The sequence below is a fragment of the Oryzias latipes genome, chromosome 16, assembly GCF_053564925.1.
Source record: "Oryzias latipes strain Hd-rR chromosome 16, Olatipes_Hd-rR_3.1".
NCBI classification, from domain to species: Eukaryota; Metazoa; Chordata; class Actinopteri; order Beloniformes; family Adrianichthyidae; genus Oryzias; species Oryzias latipes.
The window spans coordinates 36,129,348-36,153,987 of NC_136252.1; the positions used below are offsets into that span (position 1 = coordinate 36,129,348).

General features: G+C 45.5%; 1 protein-coding gene across 2 annotated transcripts in view; it reads left to right on the forward strand.

Annotated features, from left to right (window-relative positions):
* prune (prune exopolyphosphatase) overlaps positions 1 to 20,064 on the forward strand; it is a 28,509-nt gene extending 8,445 nt beyond the window's left edge. The window contains exons 4-9 of one of the 2 annotated variants that reach the window (XM_023964236.2): positions 5,627 to 5,811; positions 14,646 to 14,804; positions 18,137 to 18,228; positions 19,223 to 19,381; positions 19,472 to 19,562; positions 19,642 to 20,064. In XM_023964236.2, coding sequence (XP_023820004.1) covers positions 5,627 to 5,811; positions 14,646 to 14,804; positions 18,137 to 18,228; positions 19,223 to 19,381; positions 19,472 to 19,562; positions 19,642 to 19,868 — 913 coding nt within the window. In that variant the 3' untranslated portion in view covers positions 19,869 to 20,064. The remainder of the gene's footprint in view (positions 1 to 5,626; positions 5,812 to 14,645; positions 14,805 to 18,136; positions 18,229 to 19,222; positions 19,382 to 19,471; positions 19,563 to 19,641) is intronic. The other variant, XM_078933737.1, reaches the window with a different exon arrangement.
* Positions 20,065 to 24,640: the final 4,576 nt, after the last annotated feature.

Genomic DNA, 24,640 nt, shown 5'->3' on the forward strand with positions numbered 1-24,640 from the left:
TCTGCATGAAACCAAATTGTTCCTCAGATGTTCCTCTGACATCGGCCCAGCTATCTCCACTCTTTCACATTACATCACTGGGATTCATCTTCTTCATTCCTCTGGAGTTTCTACAAATCTGAACGTCTCCATTCTTCCTCAAATGGAACCAGAGTTGTTCTCCTCGGTTCCTCAGACATCTTCTCACTTTCCATGATCTTCTTCAACAGTCAGAAACTCTTCTTCCTCATCTCCTAAACTCTCCACAGGTATGTTTTCAAGACCACCTGTGTTTCCACTCTTCATCCTCTTCTTCCTCACTGATCTTTTCCTTCTCCACAGCATCCTCCTCTTCTCCTCTGTGTTCTCTAACATGTTCCTCCTTCATCAGATCTTCAAAGTTCCTTTTCTAGTTTTCCATCAGTCTTGTAGAAACTGTCATCACATTTCCCTCTCCGTCCTTCATTATCCTCACCTGTCGCTCATCCTTCATCTCTGCTCCTCTGACTCACCTGTACTGATCCACCTGTCATAGAAGTCCTCGCACGAACTTTGTTTGACCTTTGACACCGTCTGCTGGATCTCCCAGATCTTCTGTCCTCTGAGAAGATCTTTTCTTCTGAACAAACTCCTGAACATCTTCATTCCAGATGAAACTCCAGGTTCCTTCCTCTCAGTCTCCATGATCTCTTTAGCTGGAACTGTCCAATCATCTGGAAGTCCTCCTGATCTCCTAAAGTCGGTTTCACCTCCTTCCTTCTTCATCTTCCACTACTTGGTCTTCTCCTCTGACCATGAGGAGGTTCTCCTGTGTTTTCTGGGATTCAAAGTTCTCCAGCATCCGGAAGGTTCATCTTCTGCCATGTTCAGATCAATAGATGTCTCGTCTTCTCTTACCTGCTGTGAACGTCTTCATCCTTTACTCCTCTTCATCTTTGATCTGCTTTACATTCACATGGTCTCTATACAGATGACGACAGACAGGTGACCACAGACAGACAGGTGACCACAGACAGACAGGTGACCACAGACAGACAGGTGACCTCAGACAGACAGACAGGTGACCTCAGACAGACAGGTGACCACAGACAGACAGACAGGTGACCACAGACAGACAGGTGACCTCAGACAGACAGGTGACCACAGACAGACAGGTGACCTCAGACAGACAGGTGACCACAGACAGACAGACAGGTGACCTCAGACAGACAGGTGACCTCAGACAGACAGGTGACCTCAGACAGACAGGTGACCACAGACAGACAGGTGACCTCAGACAGACAGGTGACCACAGACAGACAGGTGACCACAGACAGACAGACAGTTGACCGCAGACAGACAGGTGACCACAGACAGGCAGGTGACCTCAGACAGACAGGTGACCTCAGACAGACAGACAAGTGACCTCAGACAGACAGGTGAACTCAGACAGACAGACAGGTGACCTCAAACAGACAGACAGGTGACCTCAGACAGACAGACAGGTGACCACAGACAGACAGGTGACCTCAGACAGACAGGTGACCACAGACAGACAGGTGACCTCAGACAGACAGGTGACCTCAGACAGACAGGTGACCACAGACACACAGGTGACCTCAGACAGACAGACAGTTGACCGCAGACAGACAGGTGACCACAGACAGGCAGGTGACCTCAGACAGACAGGTGACCTCAGACAGACAGACAAGTGACCTCAGACAGACAGGTGAACTCAGACAGACAGACAGGTGACCTCAAACAGACAGACAGGTGACCTCAGACAGACAGACAGGTGACCACAGACAGACAGGTGACCTCAGACAGACAGGTGACCACAGACAGACAGGTGACCTCAGACAGACAGACAGGTGACCTCAGACAGACAGGTGACCTCAGACAGACAGATTCAGACAGACAGACAGGTGACCTCAGACAGACAGGTGACCTCAGACAGACAGACAGGTGACCTCAGACAGACAGACAGGTGACCTCAGACAGACAGGTGACCTCAGACAGACAGGTGACCACAGACAGACAGACAGGTGACCACAGACAGACAGGCAGGTGACCTCAGACAGACAGGTGACCTCAGACAGACAGGTGACCACAGACAGACAGGTGACCACAGACAGACAGACAGGTGACCTCAGACAGACAGGTGACCTCAGACAGACAGATTCAGACAGACAGACAGGTGACCTCAGACAGACAGGTGACCACAGACAGACAGGTGAACACAGACAGACAGACAGGTGACCTCAGACAGACAGGTGACCTCAGACAGACAGGTGACCACAGACAGACAGACAGGTGACCACAGACAGACAGGTGACCTCAGACAGACAGGTGACCACAGACAGACAGGTGACCTCAGACAGACAGGTGACCTCAGACACCGTCTGCTGGATCTCCCAGATCTTCTGTCCTCTGAGAAGATCTTTTCTTCTGAACAAACTCCTGAACATCTTCATTCCAGATGAAACTCCAGGTTCCTTCCTCTCAGTCTCCATGATCTCTTTAGCTGGAACTGTCCAATCATCTGGAAGTCCTCCTGATCTCCTAAAGTCGGTTTCACCTCCTTCCTTCTTCATCTTCCACTACTTGGTCTTCTCCTCTGACCATGAGGAGGTTCTCCTGTGTTTTCTGGGATTCAAAGTTCTCCAGCATCCGGAAGGTTCATCTTCTGCCATGTTCAGATCAATAGATGTCTCGTCTTCTCTTACCTGCTGTGAACGTCTTCATCCTTTACTCCTCTTCATCTTTGATCTGCTTTACATTCACATGGTCTCTATACAGATGACGACAGACAGGTGACCACAGACAGACAGGTGACCACAGACAGACAGGTGACCACAGACAGACAGGTGACCTCAGACAGACAGGTGACCACAGACAGACAGACAGGTGACCTCAGACAGACAGGTAACCTCAGACAGACAGGTGACCACAGACAGACAGACAGGTGACCACAGACAGACAGGTGACCTCAGACAGACAGGTGACCACAGACAGACAGACAGGTGACCTCAGACAGACAGGTGACCACAGACAGACAGGTGACCACAGACAGACAGGTGACCACAGACAGACAGGTGACCACAGACAGACAGGTGACCTCAGACAGACAGACAGGTGACCACAGACAGACAGGTGACCTCAGACAGACAGGTGACCTCAGACAGACAGGTGACCACAGACAGACAGGTGACCTCAGACAGACAGGTGACCACAGACAGACAGGTGACCACAGACAGACAGGTGACCACAGACAGACAGACAGGTAACCTCAGACAGACAGGTGACCACAGACAGACAGACATGTGACCACAGACAGACAGGTGACCTCAGACAGACAGGTGACCACAGACAGACAGGTGACCTCAGACAGACAGGTGACCTCAGACAGACAGGTGACCTCAGACAGACAGGTGACCTCAGACAGACAGGTGACCACAGACAGACAGGTGACCTCAGACAGACAGGTGACCACAGACAGACAGGTGACCACAGACAGACAGACAGGTGACCTCAGACAGACAGGTGACCTCAGACAGACAGGTGACCACAGACACACAGGTGACCTCAGACAGACAGACAGTTGACCGCAGACAGACAGGTGACCACAGACAGGCAGGTGACCTCAGACAGACAGGTGACCTCAGACAGACAGACAAGTGACCTCAGACAGACAGGTGAACTCAGACAGACAGACAGGTGACCTCAGACAGACAGACAGGTGACCTCAGACAGACAGACAGGTGACCACAGACAGACAGGTGACCTCAGACAGACAGGTGACCACAGACAGACAGGTGACCTCAGACAGACAGGTGACCACAGACAGACAGACAGGTGACCTCAGACAGACAGGTAACCTCAGACAGACAGGTGACCACAGACAGACAGACAGGTGACCACAGACAGACAGGTGACCTCAGACAGACAGGTGACCACAGACAGACAGACAGGTGACCTCAGACAGACAGGTGACCACAGACAGACAGGTGACCACAGACAGACAGGTGACCACAGACAGACAGGTGACCACAGACAGACAGGTGACCTCAGACAGACAGACAGGTGACCACAGACAGACAGTTGACCGCAGACAGACAGGTGACCACAGACAGGCAGGTGACCTCAGACAGACAGGTGACCTCAGACAGACAGACAAGTGACCTCAGACAGACAGGTGAACTCAGACAGACAGACAGGTGACCTCAGACAGACAGACAGGTGACCTCAGACAGACAGACAGGTGACCACAGACAGACAGGTGACCTCAGACAGACAGGTGACCACAGACAGACAGGTGACCTCAGACAGACAGACAGGTGACCACAGACAGACAGACAGGTGACCTCAGACAGACAGATTCAGACAGACAGACAGGTGACCTCAGACAGACAGGTGACCTCAGACAGACAGACAGGTGACCTCAGACAGACAGACAGGTGACCTCAGACAGACAGGTGACCTCAGACAGACAGGTGACCTCAGACAGACAGGTGACCTCAGACACCGTCTGCTGGATCTCCCAGATCTTCTGTCCTCTGAGAAGATCTTTTCTTCTGAACAAACTCCTGAACATCTTCATTCCAGATGAAACTCCAGGTTCCTTCCTCTCAGTCTCCATGATCTCTTTAGCTGGAACTGTCCAATCATCTGGAAGTCCTCCTGATCTCCTAAAGTCGGTTTCACCTCCTTCCTTCTTCATCTTCCACTACTTGGTCTTCTCCTCTGACCATGAGGAGGTTCTCCTGTGTTTTCTGGGATTCAAAGTTCTCCAGCATCCTGAAGGTTCATCTTCTGCCATGTTCAGATCAATAGATGTCTCGTCTTCTCTTACCTGCTGTGAACGTCTTCATCCTTTACTCCTCTTCATCTTTGATCTGCTTTACATTCACATGGTCTCTATACAGATGACGACAGACAGGTGACCACAGACAGACAGGTGACCACAGACAGACAGGTGACCACAGACAGACAGGTGACCTCAGACAGACAGACAGGTGACCTCAGACAGACAGGTGACCACAGACAGACAGACATGTGACCACAGACAGACAGGTGACCTCAGACAGACAGGTGACCACAGACAGACAGGTGACCTCAGACAGACAGGTGACCACAGACAGACAGACAGGTGACCTCAGACAGACAGGTGACCTCAGACAGACAGGTGACCTCAGACAGACAGGTGACCACAGACAGACAGGTGACCACAGACAGACAGGTGACCTCAGACAGACAGACAGGTGACCTCAGACAGACAGGTAACCTCAGACAGACAGGTGACCACAGACAGACAGACAGGTGACCTCAGACAGACAGACAGGTGACCTCAGACAGACAGGTGACCACAGACAGACAGGTGACCTCAGACAGACAGGTGACCTCAGACAGACAGGTGACCACAGACAGACAGGTGACCACAGACAGACAGGTGACAGCTGATAGTTCTCCCCTCTTAGAGAGCCAGTAGAGTTTTTTTCCATCTATAAAATGTTTGGTACTAAGAGATTTGTCCAAACTTAACCTCATAATCTGCTGCTGCTGTGTTCTGAGTGGACAGGTGGACAGGTGGACTCCTTAGCGCCTCTATGTGGACCCACTCAAATGCCGGAGTGATCCCCTCTGTCTGATCTGCATCTTTTTCCTGCAGTTCCGACTCTTACCTGGAGGAGGCTGTTGTTGAGGTAATTGACCATCACCTCCTAGAGAGAGAACCCAACCCCACCTGTTCTGTTACCGTGGAGATGGTGGGATCCTGTGCTACCTTGGTAACTGAGCACATCATCCAGAAAGCCCCTGAGATACTGGACCAACAGCTTGCTCAGCTGCTCTATGGTACGTGAGGTTTCAGCCCATAGACCTTTGGAGCTAAAGAAAGTAATGTTCACCGAAGTTAGCCTCAGGAAGGTGGAGGCAGTTATATCTGTTAGCAAATCACAGGTGGAGGTGAGGGGCAGACCCATGACAGAAGTTATCTTTAGTGGCAGAAGTTCTTTTTGAGGAGAAATCATCAAACACCACCCAGATAAACTCCACCAAGATAAACACCATTCAACCAAAGGACGCAGGAGGGCTAGGACTCCCAAATTTTATTCTCTATTACTGGGCAGCCAACATCACCAAATTATTGCATTGGAAGCATCTATATGAGAATAATGAAGGGGAAGTTTGGGCACAAATGGAACTGATGTCCAATCCAATGCCACTGCTAACTTCTTCATCATTATCTCAAAATCCACCACAACAAAACATGAACCCGATTGTCAGAGCTTCTATCCAGATGTGGTTCCAGTTCAGGAAACATTTTGCATTTCAACAAGCCAGCAGATTTCCCCCATCTCCTTTAACCCGTTCTTCCTGCCTTCTGTCACAGACAATGTCTTTAAAAGCTTACATATCAAAGGTCTAAAGTTCTTCTATCAACTTTTTTCAGACAATGGTTTCTGCGCATTTGATAGTCTGATCAGGGATTACAACATATCTGCCTCACGCATGTTCAGATATTTACAAATACGTAGTTTTGCAAAGACCCTGTACTCTTTATTTCCCTATTTACCGCCTAAAAATGAAGTGGACACCCTTTTAGAATTAGATCCTTTCGGCAAGAAAGGAATTTCAAACATTTACAAACTTTTGCTGGATATGAAACCTATTAAATGGATAAAAACCAAAGCCAGATGGGAAAAAGATATTGGAGTCAATGTGTCGGAAGAAGAGTGGGAATCCTGTCTGACTCGTATCCACAGTTCATCACTCTGCATTCATGGTCTAATTCAATTCAAAATACTTCACCGTCTCCATTATACAGGAGAGAGGCTAGCAAAGATTTTTCCAGGTGCCAGTCCTGCCTGCCCGAGATGCAGACATGTACCGGCTACTGAGGGCCACATGATCTGGTCCTGCCCCAATCTACACAATTACTGGGGAAATATATTTCAGGCCCTGTCCCATATCAATGGTAAAGAACTGACACCTGACTTTCGGATTGGTATTTTTGGAATTATGACACCTCAAAATAAAGCAAACAAGTCTCAGGAAAATGCCATTGCATTTGCAACTCTACTCGCACGTGGACTGATTTTATTCCACTGGAAATCTGACAAAGCTCCGTCGGTTGACCAATGGTTAAAAGAGTTACTTTCCTTCCTGCCTTTAGAGAAGCTCAGGTACAGGGTGAAATCAACACAACAAAAATTTTCGGTGACGTGGCACCCCCTTATTGAATATGTGAAAACATTTACTTTTGATGTTTGAGGACTTGCATGTGAGAAATTGAGACTGTTATCAATCATTTCTTTTTTTCTTAGTTTTCCTTCATCTGTCTTTAGAGCCTAGGGTGGGTTGGGTGGGAGGGTATTTTTATTTTATTTTTTTTGTTTGTTTTGTTTTTCTTTTTGTCTGTTCTGGCTTATTTCTTAGTTATATTCTACTTTCTACCTGTTACTTGTTTATGTATAACAACATTTTTTTTTGTTTCCGGTCCATATCTATAAATATGAGCCCAACAACATTGTAACAGGATACTGTGAAAGAAAAAGCTGACCAATTAAGTTTGAAAAAAAAAAGAAAAAAAAACCCACCCGGATAAACCCCACCCAGATAAACACCCCCCTGATAAACACCACCCAGATAAACACCACCCTGATAAACTCCACTAAAAAAACACCAAAGATAAACACCACCAAGATAAACTCCACCCAGATAAACCCCACCCAGATAAACACCACCCTGATAAACTCTAACCAGATAAACTCCACCCAGATAAACACCACCCAAATAAACTATAACAAGATAATATCCACCCTGATAAACTCTAACCAGATAAACTCCACCCAGATAAACACCACCCTGATAAACACCACCCAAATAAACTATAACAAGATAATCTCCACCCTGATAAACTCTAACCAGATAAACTCCACCCAGATAAACACCACCCTGATAAACTCCACCCAGATAAACACCACCCTGATAAACTCTAACCAGATAAACTCCACCCAGATAAACACCACCCTGATAAACACCACCCAAATAAACTATAACAAGATAATCTCCACCCTGATAAACTCTAACCAGATAAACTCCACCCAGATAAACACCACCCTGATAAACACCACCCAAATAAACTATAACAAGATAATCTCCACCCTGATAAACTCTAACCAGATAAACTCCACCCAGATAAACACCACCCTGATAAACTCCACCCAGATAAACCCCACCCAGATAAACACCACCCTGATAAACTCTAACCAGATAAACACCACCCTGATAAACACCACCCAGATAAACACCACCCAAATAAACTATAACAAGATAATCTCCACCCTGATAAACTCTAACCAGATAAACTCCACCCAGATAAACACCCCCCTGATAAACTCCACTAAAAAAACACCAAAGATAAACACCACCAAGATAAACTCCACCCAGATAAACCCCACCCAGATAAACACCACCCTGATAAACTCTAACCAGATAAACTCCACCCAGATAAACACCACCCTGATAAACACCACCCAGATAAACACCACCCAAATAAACTATAACAAGATAATCTCCACCCTGATAAACTCTAACCAGATAAACTCCACCCAGATAAACACCACCCTGATAAACTCCACCCAGATAAACACCACCCAGATAAACTCTAACCAGATGAACTCCACCCAGATAAACACCACCTTGATAAACCCCACCCAGATAAACACCACCCTGAAAAACTCCACCCTGATAAACTCCACCAAAATAAACTCCACCAAGATAAACTCCACACAGATAAAACCATCCATCCATCCATTTTCCTCCGCTTATCCAGGATCGGGTCGTGGGGGCCCAGACTTCCCTCGCCCCGCCCACTTCCTCCAGCTCCTCTGGGAGGACCAGAGGCATTCATTCCAGCCGAGAGACGTAGTCTCTCCAGCGTGTCCTGGGGCTTCCCCGGGGCCTCCGCCCAGTGGGACATGCCCGGAACACCTCTCAATGGAGGCGTCCAGGAGTCATCCGGACTAGATGCCCGAGCCACCTCAACTGGCTCCTTTCAATGTGGAGGAGAAGCGGTTCTACTCTGAGCTCTCCGCGGGTGACCGAGCTCCTCTCCAAATCTCTAAGGGAGCGCCTAGCCCCCCTGTGCAGGAAGCTCATTACAGCCGCTGGTATTCGGGACCTAGTTCTTTGGGTCATGACCCAGAACTCCTTACCATAGGTGAGTATTGGAACGAAGATCGACCGGTAAATTGAGAGCTTTGCTTTTTGGCTCAGCTCTCTTCACCACAACGGACCGATACAGCGACCGCATAACTATGGACGCCACTCCGATCCGCCTGTCAATCTCACGCTAGTCTTCCCTCACTCGTGTACAAGACCCCAAAGTATTTTTATTTTATCAATTTTTTAATTATTTTTTAACTTGTTATGTCCAACAGCTGAGCAAACAGATTAGAGCTGAAAGCCTTTTGTGTTGGACAGGTTTTGGACAGGTCTTCCTCTTATGTTGGTTCTTTATGTTGCGCCGTGAGCCTGGGAGGGGGAGAGGTTGATGACCCCTGTGCAATGTTCAATGTGGTGAGTGTTTAAAATATATGGACTTGTAATGCTGGAAAGGAGACTGCGTTATCAGCTTCTCTTTCTGCCTCCTCCTCTCTGAGACTGTGCAATGTTTGGGCCACGGACAGTTCTCCAGTGCAGCAAGGTGATTGACAGCTAAACTTGTTGACAGCTTGGCTCCCGTTTCGTCCGCTGCAAGTGACATAGCTGCCGGGCGTGACAATATTTATTCTACACATTCTTACAGCATTGGAAAACGTTAATAATGTTTGTATCTTGTTTTTCCTCCTACAGAAACCATATTAAAACAAAAATATATTTCTCTCCCCCATCTTTTTACATTTTCAAGCATTTTTGAAAATGCTCCAGGGAGCCACTAGGGCACCGCTAAAGATCCGCATGCGGTTCCTGAACCGCGGGTTGCCGACGCCCGTACTAAAGATAAACACCACCCAGATAAACTCTACTAAAAAAACACCACCCAGATAAATTCCACACAGAAAAACACCACCTAGAAAAAACCCCACTGAGATAAACTCCACTCAAAAAACACCACCCAGATGAAATCCACTCAGATAAACTCTTCTTCTTCTTCTTTAGCAGTCCGTCGATGTCGACGATGACGCGGGGAGGAGCTTGTGCCTATGGCGTATGTGGGAGGACATCCCAATTGCTGTCTTGAATGTCCTGTCGCAGGTTTCACACCTGTAGGTCGCTTCAGTGGGTGGAGGTGCTGGTTCTAGTCTACGCTGCCTTCTTTTTAACGATAGCTGAACATTTCGTTCCCTGATAGCAGCAGCAGCGCCGGTCACCACCCTCCTCCATGTCACACGGTCTTCAGCTTTTCCCTTCCAGTTGTCATATTGATTTATGTTCTTCAGGTGTCTCTTGAATACGTCTTTAAAGCGTAGTAGCGAGGCTCCAACTTTTCTTGATCCTTCTTTCAATTCTCCAAAGAAAACAGCTTTTGGTAGTCTGGTGTCTTCCATGCGTATAACATGCCCTGCCCACCTTAGTTGACATGTGGTGAGCATTTCTTCAACACTCGGCATTTCTGCCCTATTCAGTACCTCGAGGTTTGATACATTATCTTTCCATGAGATGTTCATTAGTTGTCGGAGATGTCTCTGCTGTACTTTATAAAGACTCTTAATATGGCGTTTGTAGGTGGTCCAAGTTTCAGAGCTGTACAGAAGTGTTGGCATTATGATGGCTCTATAGACTTTTATCTTGGTTTTCAGGTGGATTCCTCTCTGGTCCCACAGACGACTTCTCAATTTTCCGAAGGCTGACGCTGCAGATTGAATTCTTTTTGATATTTCTGTGTCTATACTTCCACTATTGGAGATAGTACTTCCCAGGTAAGAGAACTTGTCTACTTCAGCCAGTGGAGTACCATTCAGGAGCACTGTTCGTGGGTTTAGCTTTGCATTATGGGTGTCTTGGATTAGGACTTCTGTTTTCTTGATGTTGATTGTTAGTCCAAATCTTGCGGAAGCTTCAGCAAAGGCTGTCAGTAGCTCTTGCATGGCCTGAAGACTTTGAGTTACAAGTGCTGAATCATCTGCAAAGAGCAACTCCTGTATCAGTAGTTCCCGTGTCTTGTTCTTTGCTTTCAGGCGCCTAAGATTGAAAAGATCTCCATCGCTTCTGGTTCTAATAAAGAGGTCACCAAGTTCTTCTGGCATGCTTTGTAGGACTGCAGTAAGAAAAATATTGAATAAGGTTGGTGCAAGAACACATCCTTGCTTCACACCATGTCCCACACTGAATGCGTCTGAACAACTATCACCACAGCGGATACTAGCAGTCATACCATCATGAAAACTACGTAACACTCTAATAAAGGTTTGTGGGCAACCGTAACGACTCAGTAGTTTCCATAGGGTCTCTCTGTGAACCGTGTCAAAAGCCTTGCTGAAGTCCACAAAGGTGACAATTAGTGGTTGGCGTTGTTCAGCACACTTTTCTTGCAGTTGTCGCAGTGTGAATATCATATCATGAGTAGATCTGTTGGCTCTGAAGCCACACTGACTCTCAGGAAGGATGTCTTCAGCAAGAGTCTGTAATCTAAATTGAAGAATTTTGGCAAGTATCTTAGCCGCTACTGAAAGAATTGAAATTCCCCTGTGGTTTCCACATTCTGCACGGTCTCCTTTTCTTTTATAAATAGTCACGATGATTGCATCCTTGAAATCTTGAGGGACTTCTGCTGTTGTTGTTGACCAGATGTTGCAGAATAACTGCAACAGATGTTCTGTCAAAGCTGGTCCACCATATTTCCAGACCTCCGGTGGTATACCATCTGGTCCTGCAGCTTTCCCACATTTTGTTCTCTTAATGGCCTTGTCAAGCTCTTCTGTGGTTGGTGGTGTATCCATGTGATACCTGACCGGTAGTTGTGGAATGTTGCTGACAGCAACATCATCAACGGTGGTCTCTGGATTCAGCAGGAGGCTGAAGTGCTCTCTCCATCTCTCCATGATCTTGCTTTTGTCTGTGTGGAGCACGCTGCCATCAATACTCTTCACTGGGTCCAAGCAGGCACCCTTCGGACCATACACTTCCTTCAGTGATGCAAAGAAGGCTTTGGAGTCATTTCGGTCTGCAAGGCTCTGGATTCCATCTGCTTTCTTGGTCCACCATACATTTTTCATTTGCCGCAGTTTCCTTTGGAGCTCAGATTTTACGGTCTTGTATTTGCTTTTTGTTGTTCTAGTACATCTAGGAGCTAGTGTCTTGTGGAACAGCATATTCTTCTTGTTGATAAGTTCCATAATTTCTTCGTTTGATTCATCAAACCAGTCTGCATGTTTCCTAGTGGGTTTGCCAAGCACGCCTGATGCCGCACTATACACTGTTTTCTTCAAGGCTTGCCACTGTTCTTCACAAGTACCAGTTGGTGGTGTTAAGAGATTTTCATTGATCACAGTTACAAGCTTGTCCTTCTCACTTTGTTTCTTCAACTTCACTACGTTCAGTTTCTTGGGGGGGGTTGATCCTTTCTTCTTCATAGGTGGAGGTTTTAGTTTGATGTTACATTTGGAGCGGATCATGAAATGATCAGTAGAGCACTCGGCTCCCCTCATAGCTCTGGTGCTACGAAAGTCCCTCATATCACACTTTCTTGTAATGATGTAATCCAGTAGAGTTGGGTGCTTGGATCTTGGATGATTCCAGGAGTGGTACCACTTGTCTGGGAAGTTAAAGAATGTATTTGTGATAGCCAGTTCGTGTTCAGAACACTTTGTCAGGAGCATTTCGCCATTTGAATTCATTTTCCCTCTTCCAAATTTTCCCAACGTTTGGGGCCATGCTTCATGTTCCTTTCCTACTCTTGCATTAAAGTCTCCTAATAGTATGAGCTTGTCTGCAGCAGGAGTCTCAGAGAGCAAGCTGTCTAGTGAGTGATAAAAGAGCTCTTTAACATCATCGTTGTTGGTCATTGTTGGTGCATAGGCTGAGATCAGTGTGAGATATCTTCTTTGACCAATATGAATTCTTAATGATATCAAACGGTCGTTCTTTCCAGTTGGTAGTGACTCAAGATCTTTTACAAGTCGATTTGAAATTGCAAAGCCAACCCCTGCTTCTCTTTTTTCACCTGATGGTTTGCCAGACCAGTAGAATGTATGAAAATGTTCTCTGAGTTGGCCCTGATTAGAGAAGCGAGTTTCTTGTAATGCTGCTATGTCAATCTTGTAGCGTTCCAGTTCACGTGAAATGAGAGCTGTTCTTCTTTCAGGTCGATCATGGTTGTCCAGTAGGGTTCTGACATTCCATGATGCCAGCACAAGATTAGTGGTTTTTGTACCGCTGTTGTGGATTCCCGCCGACCGCGGTTTGCCAGCCAGGATTGTATGAACGAGCAATTTTTAGTCCACCTTTTCTAGGACCTTTCCTGTACTAGGGCAGGCAGTGCATCCCTAAACAGGGCTGCCTTGTCATTGGAGCAGCTACCTTGCAATGCTGTCGTTCGTCAGCAAAAGCACGGCCATCACACTCCAACCGCCTGTGTGCAGAGATCATGCTGCGGCTTCCAGTTCATCAGACCTGCCGGTGTGCCCTCACTCCATCGCCACAGGGCTTTTCCACTCCTCTCCTAGCTTGGGCACTTATAGGAACTAGTAGCTTGCCCAGTACTGCTAGTACCCTCTCCGTTGGTAGCAAAAGTACAGAGGCAAGGACGAACCAAGACAGTCTGCACACATGCAGCCAACTGCATCCGATGGCTGGAGCAGACCCGGATAAGGTTCTGCAACACCCTTGGTGGCCGCGTCGGCACTGCGGTGCTGGCTCATCCGCTGTCTAGCCGTTGGGATTTGTATCCTCTTCCGCCATTGTACACCGTTGGCCAGACTTTTTGTTTCAGCTGTAACCCTAGGTGGGGGGGCAAGAGGGTGCTATCACTTGCCCAAGGTGAACCCTCAGACTAGTGGAGGGAAGGAGGTGTCTTACTTCTCCATTCTAGACTGGCTCCAAGCTGGTGTCAAGCAACAAGCAATATCAATATCAACATCTAGCCACGTCTAGCCACCGCCCATCAGATAAACACTAATTAGATAAACACCACCCAGATAAACACCACCCAGATAAACACCAGACAGATAAACCCCGCTAGATAAACTCCACCCAGATAAACTCCAACTAGATAAACACCACTCAAAAAAACACCACCCAGAAAATCTTCACTCAGATAAAATCCACCCAGATAAGCTCTACTCAAAAACATCACCCAGATAAATTCCACCAAGATAAATTCCACTCAGATAATACCACATAGATAAACTCCGCCCAGATAAACTCTACTCTATTGTTTTCATCAATTATCTCTGCTTCTTTGGGAACTTTTTGGACTTTCTTTGTACAGATTTAGTGTAAAAATTCTGCTGTTTGCACACAATCTGTTTTTAACCCCTGGGCTCATACTGTACTACCGGCTGGGTACTCAGCACGGCAGCATGATGCTCTCCAAAATATCTTGACATCTGAAACATTTTTCTGTGATAAAAACCTGTTCTTTCCAGTTACTGTAAAGATGAGACTCTTTGGTTTTTCTGCCATGAGGTGGATGACCTTCTCACCTCAGCTAACCCTATAACCTGGTGTGTTTGGGATTACAGCAGCCATGGTGCTGGACTGCGTCAACATGGATCCTGCTGCAGGTAAAGTCACTCCTAAAGACAGTCAGTACGCCGCGGCGCTGGAGAGGCGCTTCCCCACTCTGCCACCAAGGGGAGCTCTTTTCCAGTCTCTGCAAAACGCAAAGTTTGACGTTTCAGGTGAGCTGAGGTCTGCTGCATCAGTATGCACTTCCTCCATCAGCAGTACTGTGGAATGTGTTGGTTGTTCCAGTTTTTAAAGAACTTTAATGCACAAAGGTTTCAATTAAAACAGCTGTGAATGAAATGTTTTCTATCTAGTTTGTCAAACACCTAACGGTTCAATTCAATTCAATTCAATTTTATTTGTTTAGCCCAAATTCACAACAACAGTCGTCTCAATGGGCTTCGTATCGGTATTTGAAAAAGTGAAACATAAAATCAAAAGGATCAGGAATACATAGAATTCAATGGGAAAATACTAAAATGAACTAACAAACAGACTAAACTAAACTGGACATCCCTGCCCTTAGACCCCCCCTTCTCTGTAAGGAAAAACTCCTAAAAAAAAAAAATAAAACAAAGAAACCTCAGGGGTGTCCACATAAAGGAGGGATCTTCCTAATGGTTGTAGATTCTACAAAAGTAAACAGACCACCAGTCCACCTCTGGTGTCAATCAAACAAATACATGTAAAAATGAAAAGTTCGAGGTGAGGTTGGTGGGGGGAGGGAGTCCGTCCATAGGTTTTCCAGCAGAGGTGGGCGTGATGACAGGCCTCAATATGTAGCGATGACGAGAACCTTACTGACAAAAGAATAGCTGTTAAAACGGCTCATCCATGTTTTCGAGCAGCAGGTTGGACACGTCTTTAATCAGGAAAGGACGTGATGGACGACAAGTCTGGCCAGTTTCAGTTCAGGGACAGAACAAAATCCAGCTTTTATTTTGGTAGTCCATTTCCGCTTATCGGCAAGTTTATTCGCATGTTGGCTAAATATTTAGTTTGGACTTAAATGTTTAGCTCCAAAACTGTCATCACATTTCCATCTCTGTCCTTCATCATCCTCACCTGTTGCCAATCCTTCATCTCTGCTCCTCTGACTCACCCGTACTGTAGTTAAAAAGCTGGACTTAAATATTTTTTTTACAAATAAATATTTAGTTGCGAAGCTTACATATGAATTATATTATAATTATATAATAATTATACAAAATTATATTAATTATAAAATTAACATTTGTAAATATATAATAAAAGGCCCCCTCAACTCATCTTTATTTATATAAGACTTTCAATCAACAGCAGCCGACACAAAGTGCTGAACACGAGAAATGAAGAAAACAAACACTAAAATATCTTAAAACAGCAGATTAAAAATAGAGAGATAAAAACAATCAAACCAGTACAGCAACACAGCAATAAGAGAAGTCTCATGTTGTATTAAACGCCAGAGCATAAAAATGGGTTTTAAAAATGGACAGTGATGGAGCTTCTCTCATGGACAGAGACAGAGAGTCCAAAGCTTTGGAGCAGCGACAGCAAAAACTCTGTCCCCTCTGAGCTTCATCTGGACCTCGGTACCACCAGAAGCAGCTGATCAGCTGATCTGAGGCACCGGGCTGGCGAGTAATGAGAGAGAAGGACAGCGGGGACAGACCATGAAAGATTTAAAAACAAATAAAAGAATCTTAAAGTGAACTCTAAAATGCACAGGCAGCCAGTAGAGAGAAGCTAAAATTGGCGTGACGTGGTCTCTCTTATGTCCTCCAACCAGAAGACGGGCAGCTGCATCTTGAACACGTTGGAGACGTGAGAGAGACGACTGGCTGAGTCCAACATACAGAGAATGACAGTAATCCAGCCGGGACGTGATGAACGCCTGGATTACTGTTTCCAAATGTGCAGCTGTTAAAAAAGGTTTTACCTTAGCAAGTTGGTGAAGATGAAAAAAGCTTGACTTCACCACTGAGTTTATCTGCTGATCCAGTTTAAAACTCAGATTAGAGACATTTGTCAAGGGACCCAAATCAACTTGGGAAGGTTCACTAAATTCACTCGGTCCAAAAAATAGAACGGATGGGACTGAAATTAGCCAACACAGCACTGTCCAGGCTAGGTTTTTTAAGTAGAGGCTGGACTGCTGCATGTTTAAAAACAGCAGGGACGACACCAGCAGCCAGACTGCTGGTGATGATTGAAAGGACCATCTGTGCAAAGCTGGGGGAAACCTCCGTGAAAAGCTTGGGAGGGGTGGAATCTAGGGGGAGAACCTGATGGTTTGCTCTGACTGACCAACTCATTTAAGAATTGAAGAGACACTGGCTCAAAGTCTCTGAAAATGGCTGAGCAACAGACATAAGTCGAAGGGTCAGAAGAAGGGAGAATAATGCCAGCCCTTTTGTTCGAATGCCAGCCCTTATGTCTCTCCTCCAAGCTGGGGTCCTCTACCAGAGGCCTGGGAGCTTGAGGGTCCTGCAGTATCTTAGCTGTTCCTGTTCTTTTCTGGACTGAGAGGTCTGAGGTCTTTCCAGGTATCTGTTGTAGCCACTCCTCCAGCTTGGGGGTTACTGCCCCCAGTGCTCCAATTACCACAGGCACCACTGTCACCTTCACTTTCCAGGCTTTCTCCAGTTCTTCTCTGAGTCCCTGGTATTTCTCCAGTTTCTCATGTTCCTTCTTCCTGATGTTCCCATCACTTGGCACTGCCACATCCACCACAACGGTTTTCCTCTGTTCTTTATCCACCACTACAATGTCTGGTTGGTTCTCCAGGGTAGCTCAGTTGGTAAGGTGCAGGACTGTCATGCAGGAAAATCAGGGTTGAAAAATTAATGGAAATGGGTCAATTGCCATGAGCAATTAACATAACGCAGTTAGGGTCTTTGGACAAGAGGGGCAAGACCCTTAACGCTACTGCCTACCTCACAACATGGTAGACAGTGAACCACACGTCATGCCGGCTCAGACGTCGGCCGGACAAGGTCTGCGTCAGGTGCTGGGGGACCAGATGGAAAGTGGGCTACTGGAATAAGACGGAAAAGGACTAGATATAGTAGTATGAAACTATATATATATATATATTAATTATAATTATAAAAATATTGACTTGATATAAATATATATATATATATAAATTATAATTATAAAAATATTGACTTGATATATATATATATTATAATTATATATATATATATATATTATAATTATATATATATATATATTATAATTATAAAAATATTTTACTATAAACTAATTATTTAGATTGTAAAAATAACATTTATAAATACATGGATTAAAAGGTGCAAACATATATTTGAAAAATGAAACCTGTTTTTTCTCCTAAAACAGACTAAATAACCAAAAATATTCATGTTAATATTTGACTGTGCAGCTTTACAAACAGTTTTCCAAAGTGAAATACTTTTTGAAATACTTTTTGATTAGTATAAAGTGTAGATAAAAGATTTGTTGTAAAAAAGAAAACTGAAAGGTTTTTGTTGTTGTACAGGTCTGAACACGGAGCAGATGATTCTAAAGGACATGAAGGTGGTTTCAGAAACTTTTAACGTTGCCATCTCTGTTCTATACATCACCCTGGAGGTTAGTCACCATGGCAACATCATACTGTGCCACTATGTTTAATACTACACTATAATGTTTTATACTACACTAATATTTAATACTACACTATAATATTTAATACTACACTATAATATTTAATACTACACTATAATATTTAATACTACACTATAATATTTAATACTACACTATAATATTTAATACTACACTATATAATGTTTTATAGTAAACTATTATGTTTTATACTACACTATAATATTTAATACTACACTATAATGTTTCATGTTATACAAACATACTTACTATACTTGCATCCAAGTTTTGTTTCTATATCAATTTTAGAGTAAACAGTATGAGTCAGTCAGTGATTACTGTACAAATAAGTTGATTGATCCTGCGGCCTGCTTCAGGTTACTACAGGTTACTACAGGTTACTACAGCCTACGACAGGTTATTAATAATAAATAATAATGGATTGGATTTATCTGCGCTTTTCCAGACACCCAAAGCGCTTACATTGTGTCCATTATTCATTCACTCCTCATTCATACTTGGTGATGGTAGCTACGGTTGTAGCCACAGCTGCCCTGGGGCAGACTGACAGAGGCGTGGCTGCCAGTTCTCGCCTACGGCCCCTCTGACCATCACCGGGATCATTCATACACATTCACACACCAGTGGAGCCACACTGGAGGCAAGGAGGGTGAAGTGTCTTGCCCAAGGACACAACAACATTTGGCTGGTGGGAGCGGGGATCGAACCGCCAACCCTTCGATCATTGGACGACCCGCTCAACCACCTGAGCCACTGTCGCCCCAGTTACTACAGGTTAATACAGCCTACTATAGGATATTGCCTGTTACTACAGCCTACTACAGGTTATTACAGGTTACTACATCATACTACACCTTGCAGTACTACCTGATGCCCACACTGGATCCCTATTTGCAATAATGTAGAATTTCACAACCCACTGTAGTGATACACTCTGCCTACGTGTACGTGTGTGTGTCAGGAGTTTTTCCAGAGGGTGGGGCTGGAGGCGGAGCTTTCCAGTTGCTGTCAGAAGTTTGGCTTTGATCTGTTGATTTTGATGACAATCTCCTTCACTGAGAGCAGAGAACCAATCAGAGAGCTGGCTGTCTTCAGCCAGAGCTCCAGGTGCAGAGAGCAGGTACCCACAGCGACGCTGCATCACACCTGTCCCAGAGTCACGTCACAGTCCCATTGCTGATGGTGACATCTCAAGTGTCCCATTCTCCAGGTATGCCAGTTCCTGGAGCAGAGCTGTAGCCCCGCCCTGGACCTCCGTCCAATCAGCACTCCCCTTCCTCACATCTCCGCTTATCATCAAGGTGAAGTTGTGGGTGGATCAACCAGGTCTGCATGGAGGTTAAACTGTTTTCTAATGTTTTCTGCGTTTGGTTTCTGCAGGAAATAGGCTGGCATCTCGGAAGAAGCTCCTCCCCCTGGTGAAAGCCTTTCTGAAGGAGCAGAGTGGAGACAGGTGCCCGGGCCCAGGTGAGGAGGAGGAGTCTGATGTTCCTCCCACTCCCATGAACAGTCTGGTGGAGGGCTGTCCTCTGAATGAAGGTCTGCCTCAAATCAGCGCTCAAGACCTGCAGGAAAAGTTCAGCAAGCTGGAGGGTGTTGACCTTTGACCTGTCAGAAGGTTAGTGAGGGCTGCGGTGAAGTTTGTCTTGTCACAAACAGATGCTTCAGAAAGAAAACGATGACAATCACAGACCTTCTGACCTTTACTCACGCATGAGCAGACAGTCGAGTTTCACATCGATAGAAGAGACTGAGGTTTGAACTTCACTAAGATTCTCTGTCAAATAAACAAGAACCAAATCATGAGTGTCTTCATTCTTCCCTCCACCTTCATGGTGTTTGTGTTCTTCAGTGATGAAAGTCTTCCGGGAATTCCCGGAAATCCGGGTTTTTGAGCAAACCGAACGTACTTTCCGGGAAATAAAGACCTGATCTCTACGGACAAATCGCTTTCCGGATTAAAAAATGGTCTGAAATCAGCTAATTTTAGCTTTATTTTCTATATTTCTCCGCAGATCGCTTCCTCTATGGTCGTGGCCATCTCTCGTCTTCCCGGCCTAATTGACCAATGACGGGACGTTTTAGTTGCTTTCGGATGCGTCGACGGGTCTGATTGGCTCTGTCTGCACCACGTGGTCAGCGTGACTTGCTTCCCTAGAGACCAAAACTGGCGGACCCACGCTAAACTTTCACAAACACATCTGAAGAGATTGCGATCAAATTTGTGTTAAAATAATGGCAGGCATCGTCATTATTGAGCGTGGTCACGACCTCAGTTGTGAGAAGACGATAAAAAACAAATTGAAGTGGTCTTGGCTGGAAAAAAAAAAAAGATTTTTAAGGTAGTGTAGGTCAAATACTTTTTTGTGTAAAATAATCTCAAAACCACATTTTGAAATAATTTCAATTTTAGTTTTGAGTTTCAGTTTTTATTTTGAATACATTTCTCTATCTAATTTATTTGTATTTCCTAATTACCATGATTTAGTTCAGTATAGTTAACATTAATTATAAGTATTTGATGGTTTGGACCCGCACTCCCTTAAAAAATAATGTTTACAATGTTTAGTTTAGTTTGTATGTTTGTTTTGATATTTCCCAGATTACTTATTATTGGTGTTAAAGAATTGATGTATTATGTTATAGAATTATAGTTTAAAGCAGATCCCATATTTTGATGTAATTATAGTTTGAGAAAACAGTGCAAGTGGATGTTGTACATCAGTCATTTCTAAAGCAGAAATAATGTATAAATAACAGGTATTTTCATAGAATATCTTAGTTACTGGTGTTCTTTTTGCCATTTGGGGCTTTGATGTTACTATATTTTAGCAATTGTATGTTTTGCAGCTTTAAGGAAAAGCGTAGATTGTAGGATTGTGTTACTTTGAGCAATTTTCCAAATTCTTTTTTAGGACCAGCAAGTCCTTAATGGAGAGTCAAACTAGGGGTTTGAATGACAAATCATGATGCTCCAATTAGTCTTAGTTTCTTGATAAAGAAGTGAATAACTAGCTGCCAGAATGCACCAGAATGCATCTAAGACCACGTATTTTTCCAAAATTTCGCTCTGTGCCCGCCATATCGCTCAAAGAAAAGTTCAGGGATTTTTTCCTTGCCTGACTTTCATCACTGGTTCTTCTGAGAGAGCAAGCGGGGGGGGGGGGGGGGGGTTGCAGACAGAGAAGAACGTTGAGAACAACACCTCCCACACTGTGGACACCCTGAGAGCCGCCTTCAGTCAGACTCCTCCACCCTCGGTGTAGGAAGGAGGACTACTGCAGCTGCTGTGTCTGCTGCCAAACTCTCTCTTCTCCATCCATCCCTCCCTCCCTCCCTCCATCCATCCATCCATCCATCCATTCATCTTTCCATCCATCCTTCTCTCCATCCATCCTTCCCTCCATCCATCCATCCATCCCTCCCTCCCTCCCTCCATCCATCCATCCATTCATCTTTCCATCCATCCTTCTCTCCATCCATCCATCCATCCATCCATCCATTCATCTTTCCATCCATTCTTCTCTCCATCCTTCTCTCTATCCATCCATCCTTCTCTCCATCCTTCTCTCCATCCTTCTCTCCATCCATCCATCCATTCATCTTTCCATCCATCCTTCTCTCCATCCATCCATCCATCCATCCATCCATCCATTCTTCTCTCCATCCTTCTCTCCATCCTTCTCTCTATCCATCCATCCTTCTCTCCATCCATCCATCCATCCATTCTTCTCTCCATCCTTCTCTCCATCCTTCTCTCCATCCATCCATCCATCCATCCATCCATCTTTCCATCCATCCATCCATCCATCCATCCATTCTTCTCTCCATCCTTCTCTCCATCCATCCATCCATCCATCCATCCATCCTTCTCTCCATCCATCCATTCTTCTCTCCATCCTTCTCTCCATCCATCCATCCATCCATCCATCCATCCATCCATCCATCCATTCTTCTCTCCATCCTTCTCTCCATCCATCCATCCATCCATCCATTCTTCTCTCCATCCTTCTCTCCATCCATCCATCCATCCATCCATCCATCCTTCTCTCCATCCATCCATCCATCCATTCTTCTCTCCATCCTTCTCTCCATCCATCCATCCATCCATCCATCCATCCATTCTTCTCTCCATCCTTCTCTCCATCCATCCATCCATCCATCCATCCATCCATTCTTCTCTCCATCCTTCTCTCCATCCATCCATCCATCCATCCATCCATCCTTCTCTCCATCCATCCATTCTTCTCTCCATCCTTCTCTCCATCCATCCATCCATCCATCCATCCATCCATCCATCCATCCATTCTTCTCTCCATCCTTCTCTCCATCCATCCATCCATCCATCCATTCTTCTCTCCATCCTTCTCTCCATCCATCCATCCATCCATCCATCCATCCTTCTCTCCATCCATCCATCCATCCATTCTTCTCTCCATCCTTCTCTCCATCCATCCATCCATCCATCCATCCATCCATTCTTCTCTCCATCCTTCTCTCCATCCATCCATCCATCCATCCATCCATCCATTCTTCTCTCCATCCTTCTCTCCATCCATCCTTCCCTCCATCCATCCATCCATCCATCCACCCATCCATCCATCTTTCCATCTCCTGGCGTTCCAAACAGGAAGTACTCTTGACACGTCAATGGAGAAATAAACAGCTGTTACGCCTTCCATTGGTCAGAATGAACGTTCTAGATCATATAACTTTCTTAACATCTCCTTAATAGTTTTCATTTATTTCAGGATATTTTTTTCTGTAGCTCTAGATATTTGAGTTATAAACTGACCAATCAGACACCTTGATTAAAAGTAGGCGGAGCCTGCTGGCCCCCGCATCATACGTTCAAAAATTTGATTGACAGATTTCGTGAATCCTGCTTTCAAGTGGTAGGGGTTTGGCCTTCAAACAAGCTCACTCCTGATTGGTGAGAGTGGTTGCCATAGAAACAGAGAAACTCACTCCAGCAGCAGCCTCCTGTTGTGTGTTGTTCGTTCTGAGCTCTCTTCATGTGGCTCCAGAAGCAGAGCTAGTCCAGGTTTCTGGACTGAAACACTGGTTTCTGATGTCCTCGGTGTCCCTTTAGGACCACAGTCAGCTCTCTGTCTTCAGTCATTTGTTTTTAAGACAACATGGCGAGCCCCTGTTGTCGTGGACACATTCACACACAGGTGGAGGCTCCGCTGCCGAACACTGGCGCCAACCTACATCCAACGTGGGGTTCAGCAACTTCCCCAAGGACACATGGGGAGGCCCAGGAAGAACCGGACCTGTGATCTTCCAGTCAGAGATCAACTGCTCCACCTCGGTACCATGGCCACCCCTAGAGATGTGCAAAGTAAGCAGATGTCATCCAATCAGAAAGAAGCTCTGATGTCACATGCTGCTTTCCGTTTCTCTGTCCTTTGGTAACGCCCCCTTGGTTCCATGACCGCAAAACCGCCTTGGGGGGCACACCAGTTTGGAGTTAGACCCCCATAAAGTGCATAGAGTTGGATGCCCCCCCCCTCAGCCATGGCAAAGAGGGAGGAGCTAAAGTCTCTCAGTCAGCAGCTGATTTTAATGTGAAACCAGAGGAAGTTGGGAAAAACAGGAAGTTACATCAATAATGCTCCTCAGCTTCATGTCCTCTTTTGAAACTCTGTGCTGACCTTTGAACCAAGGCCACCTCTGCACCAGCACCCGTGGAAACATGAACCTGCAGGTCCCGGGTTTGAAGCCCGGCTGGACATTTACAGGTGGAGGTTGGTGGATGGATTCCCTACACCACCCTGTTCCGGACAGGTGCCCCTTAGCAGGACTTTCAAAGCAAACACCTCCTCAGAATGATTGACAGGTCAGAGTTACTGATGAAGATGGGGCACCAATGAAGAAGAGGAAGAGAACAACAGGCTTTGATCCAACGGGCTTTGGTTTGAGTGAGATACAAAGCTCAAAAACAGTTGTCAAAAACAACAAAAATCAGGTAAATGGCGTATTCTTATAAAGCGCTTTTCTACCTTCTTCAAGGCCCAAAGCGCTTTACAGTCACACACACATTCAAATCAAATCAAACTTTATTTATAAAATAGCGTTCTCATGCATTTTGTGCAGCTCGAAGCGCTTTAACATTAAAAACAGAAAACACACAATATTACAGTAAATTCACACACTGGTGGCGGCTCCGCTGCCAAACACTGGCGCCCGCCTACCACCAGAGGCAAGGTGGGGTTCAGTGTCTTACCCATTGACTTATGGGCTTGCAAGGCGGGAATTGAACCTGCAAACTTACGATCATGGGTCGACCGGCATACCGCTGCACCACGAGGTACCTCCATTGGGAACCTTCATCATCCTCTCAGGCAGAGAGATGCTGAGGTGCTCATCAAAGAAA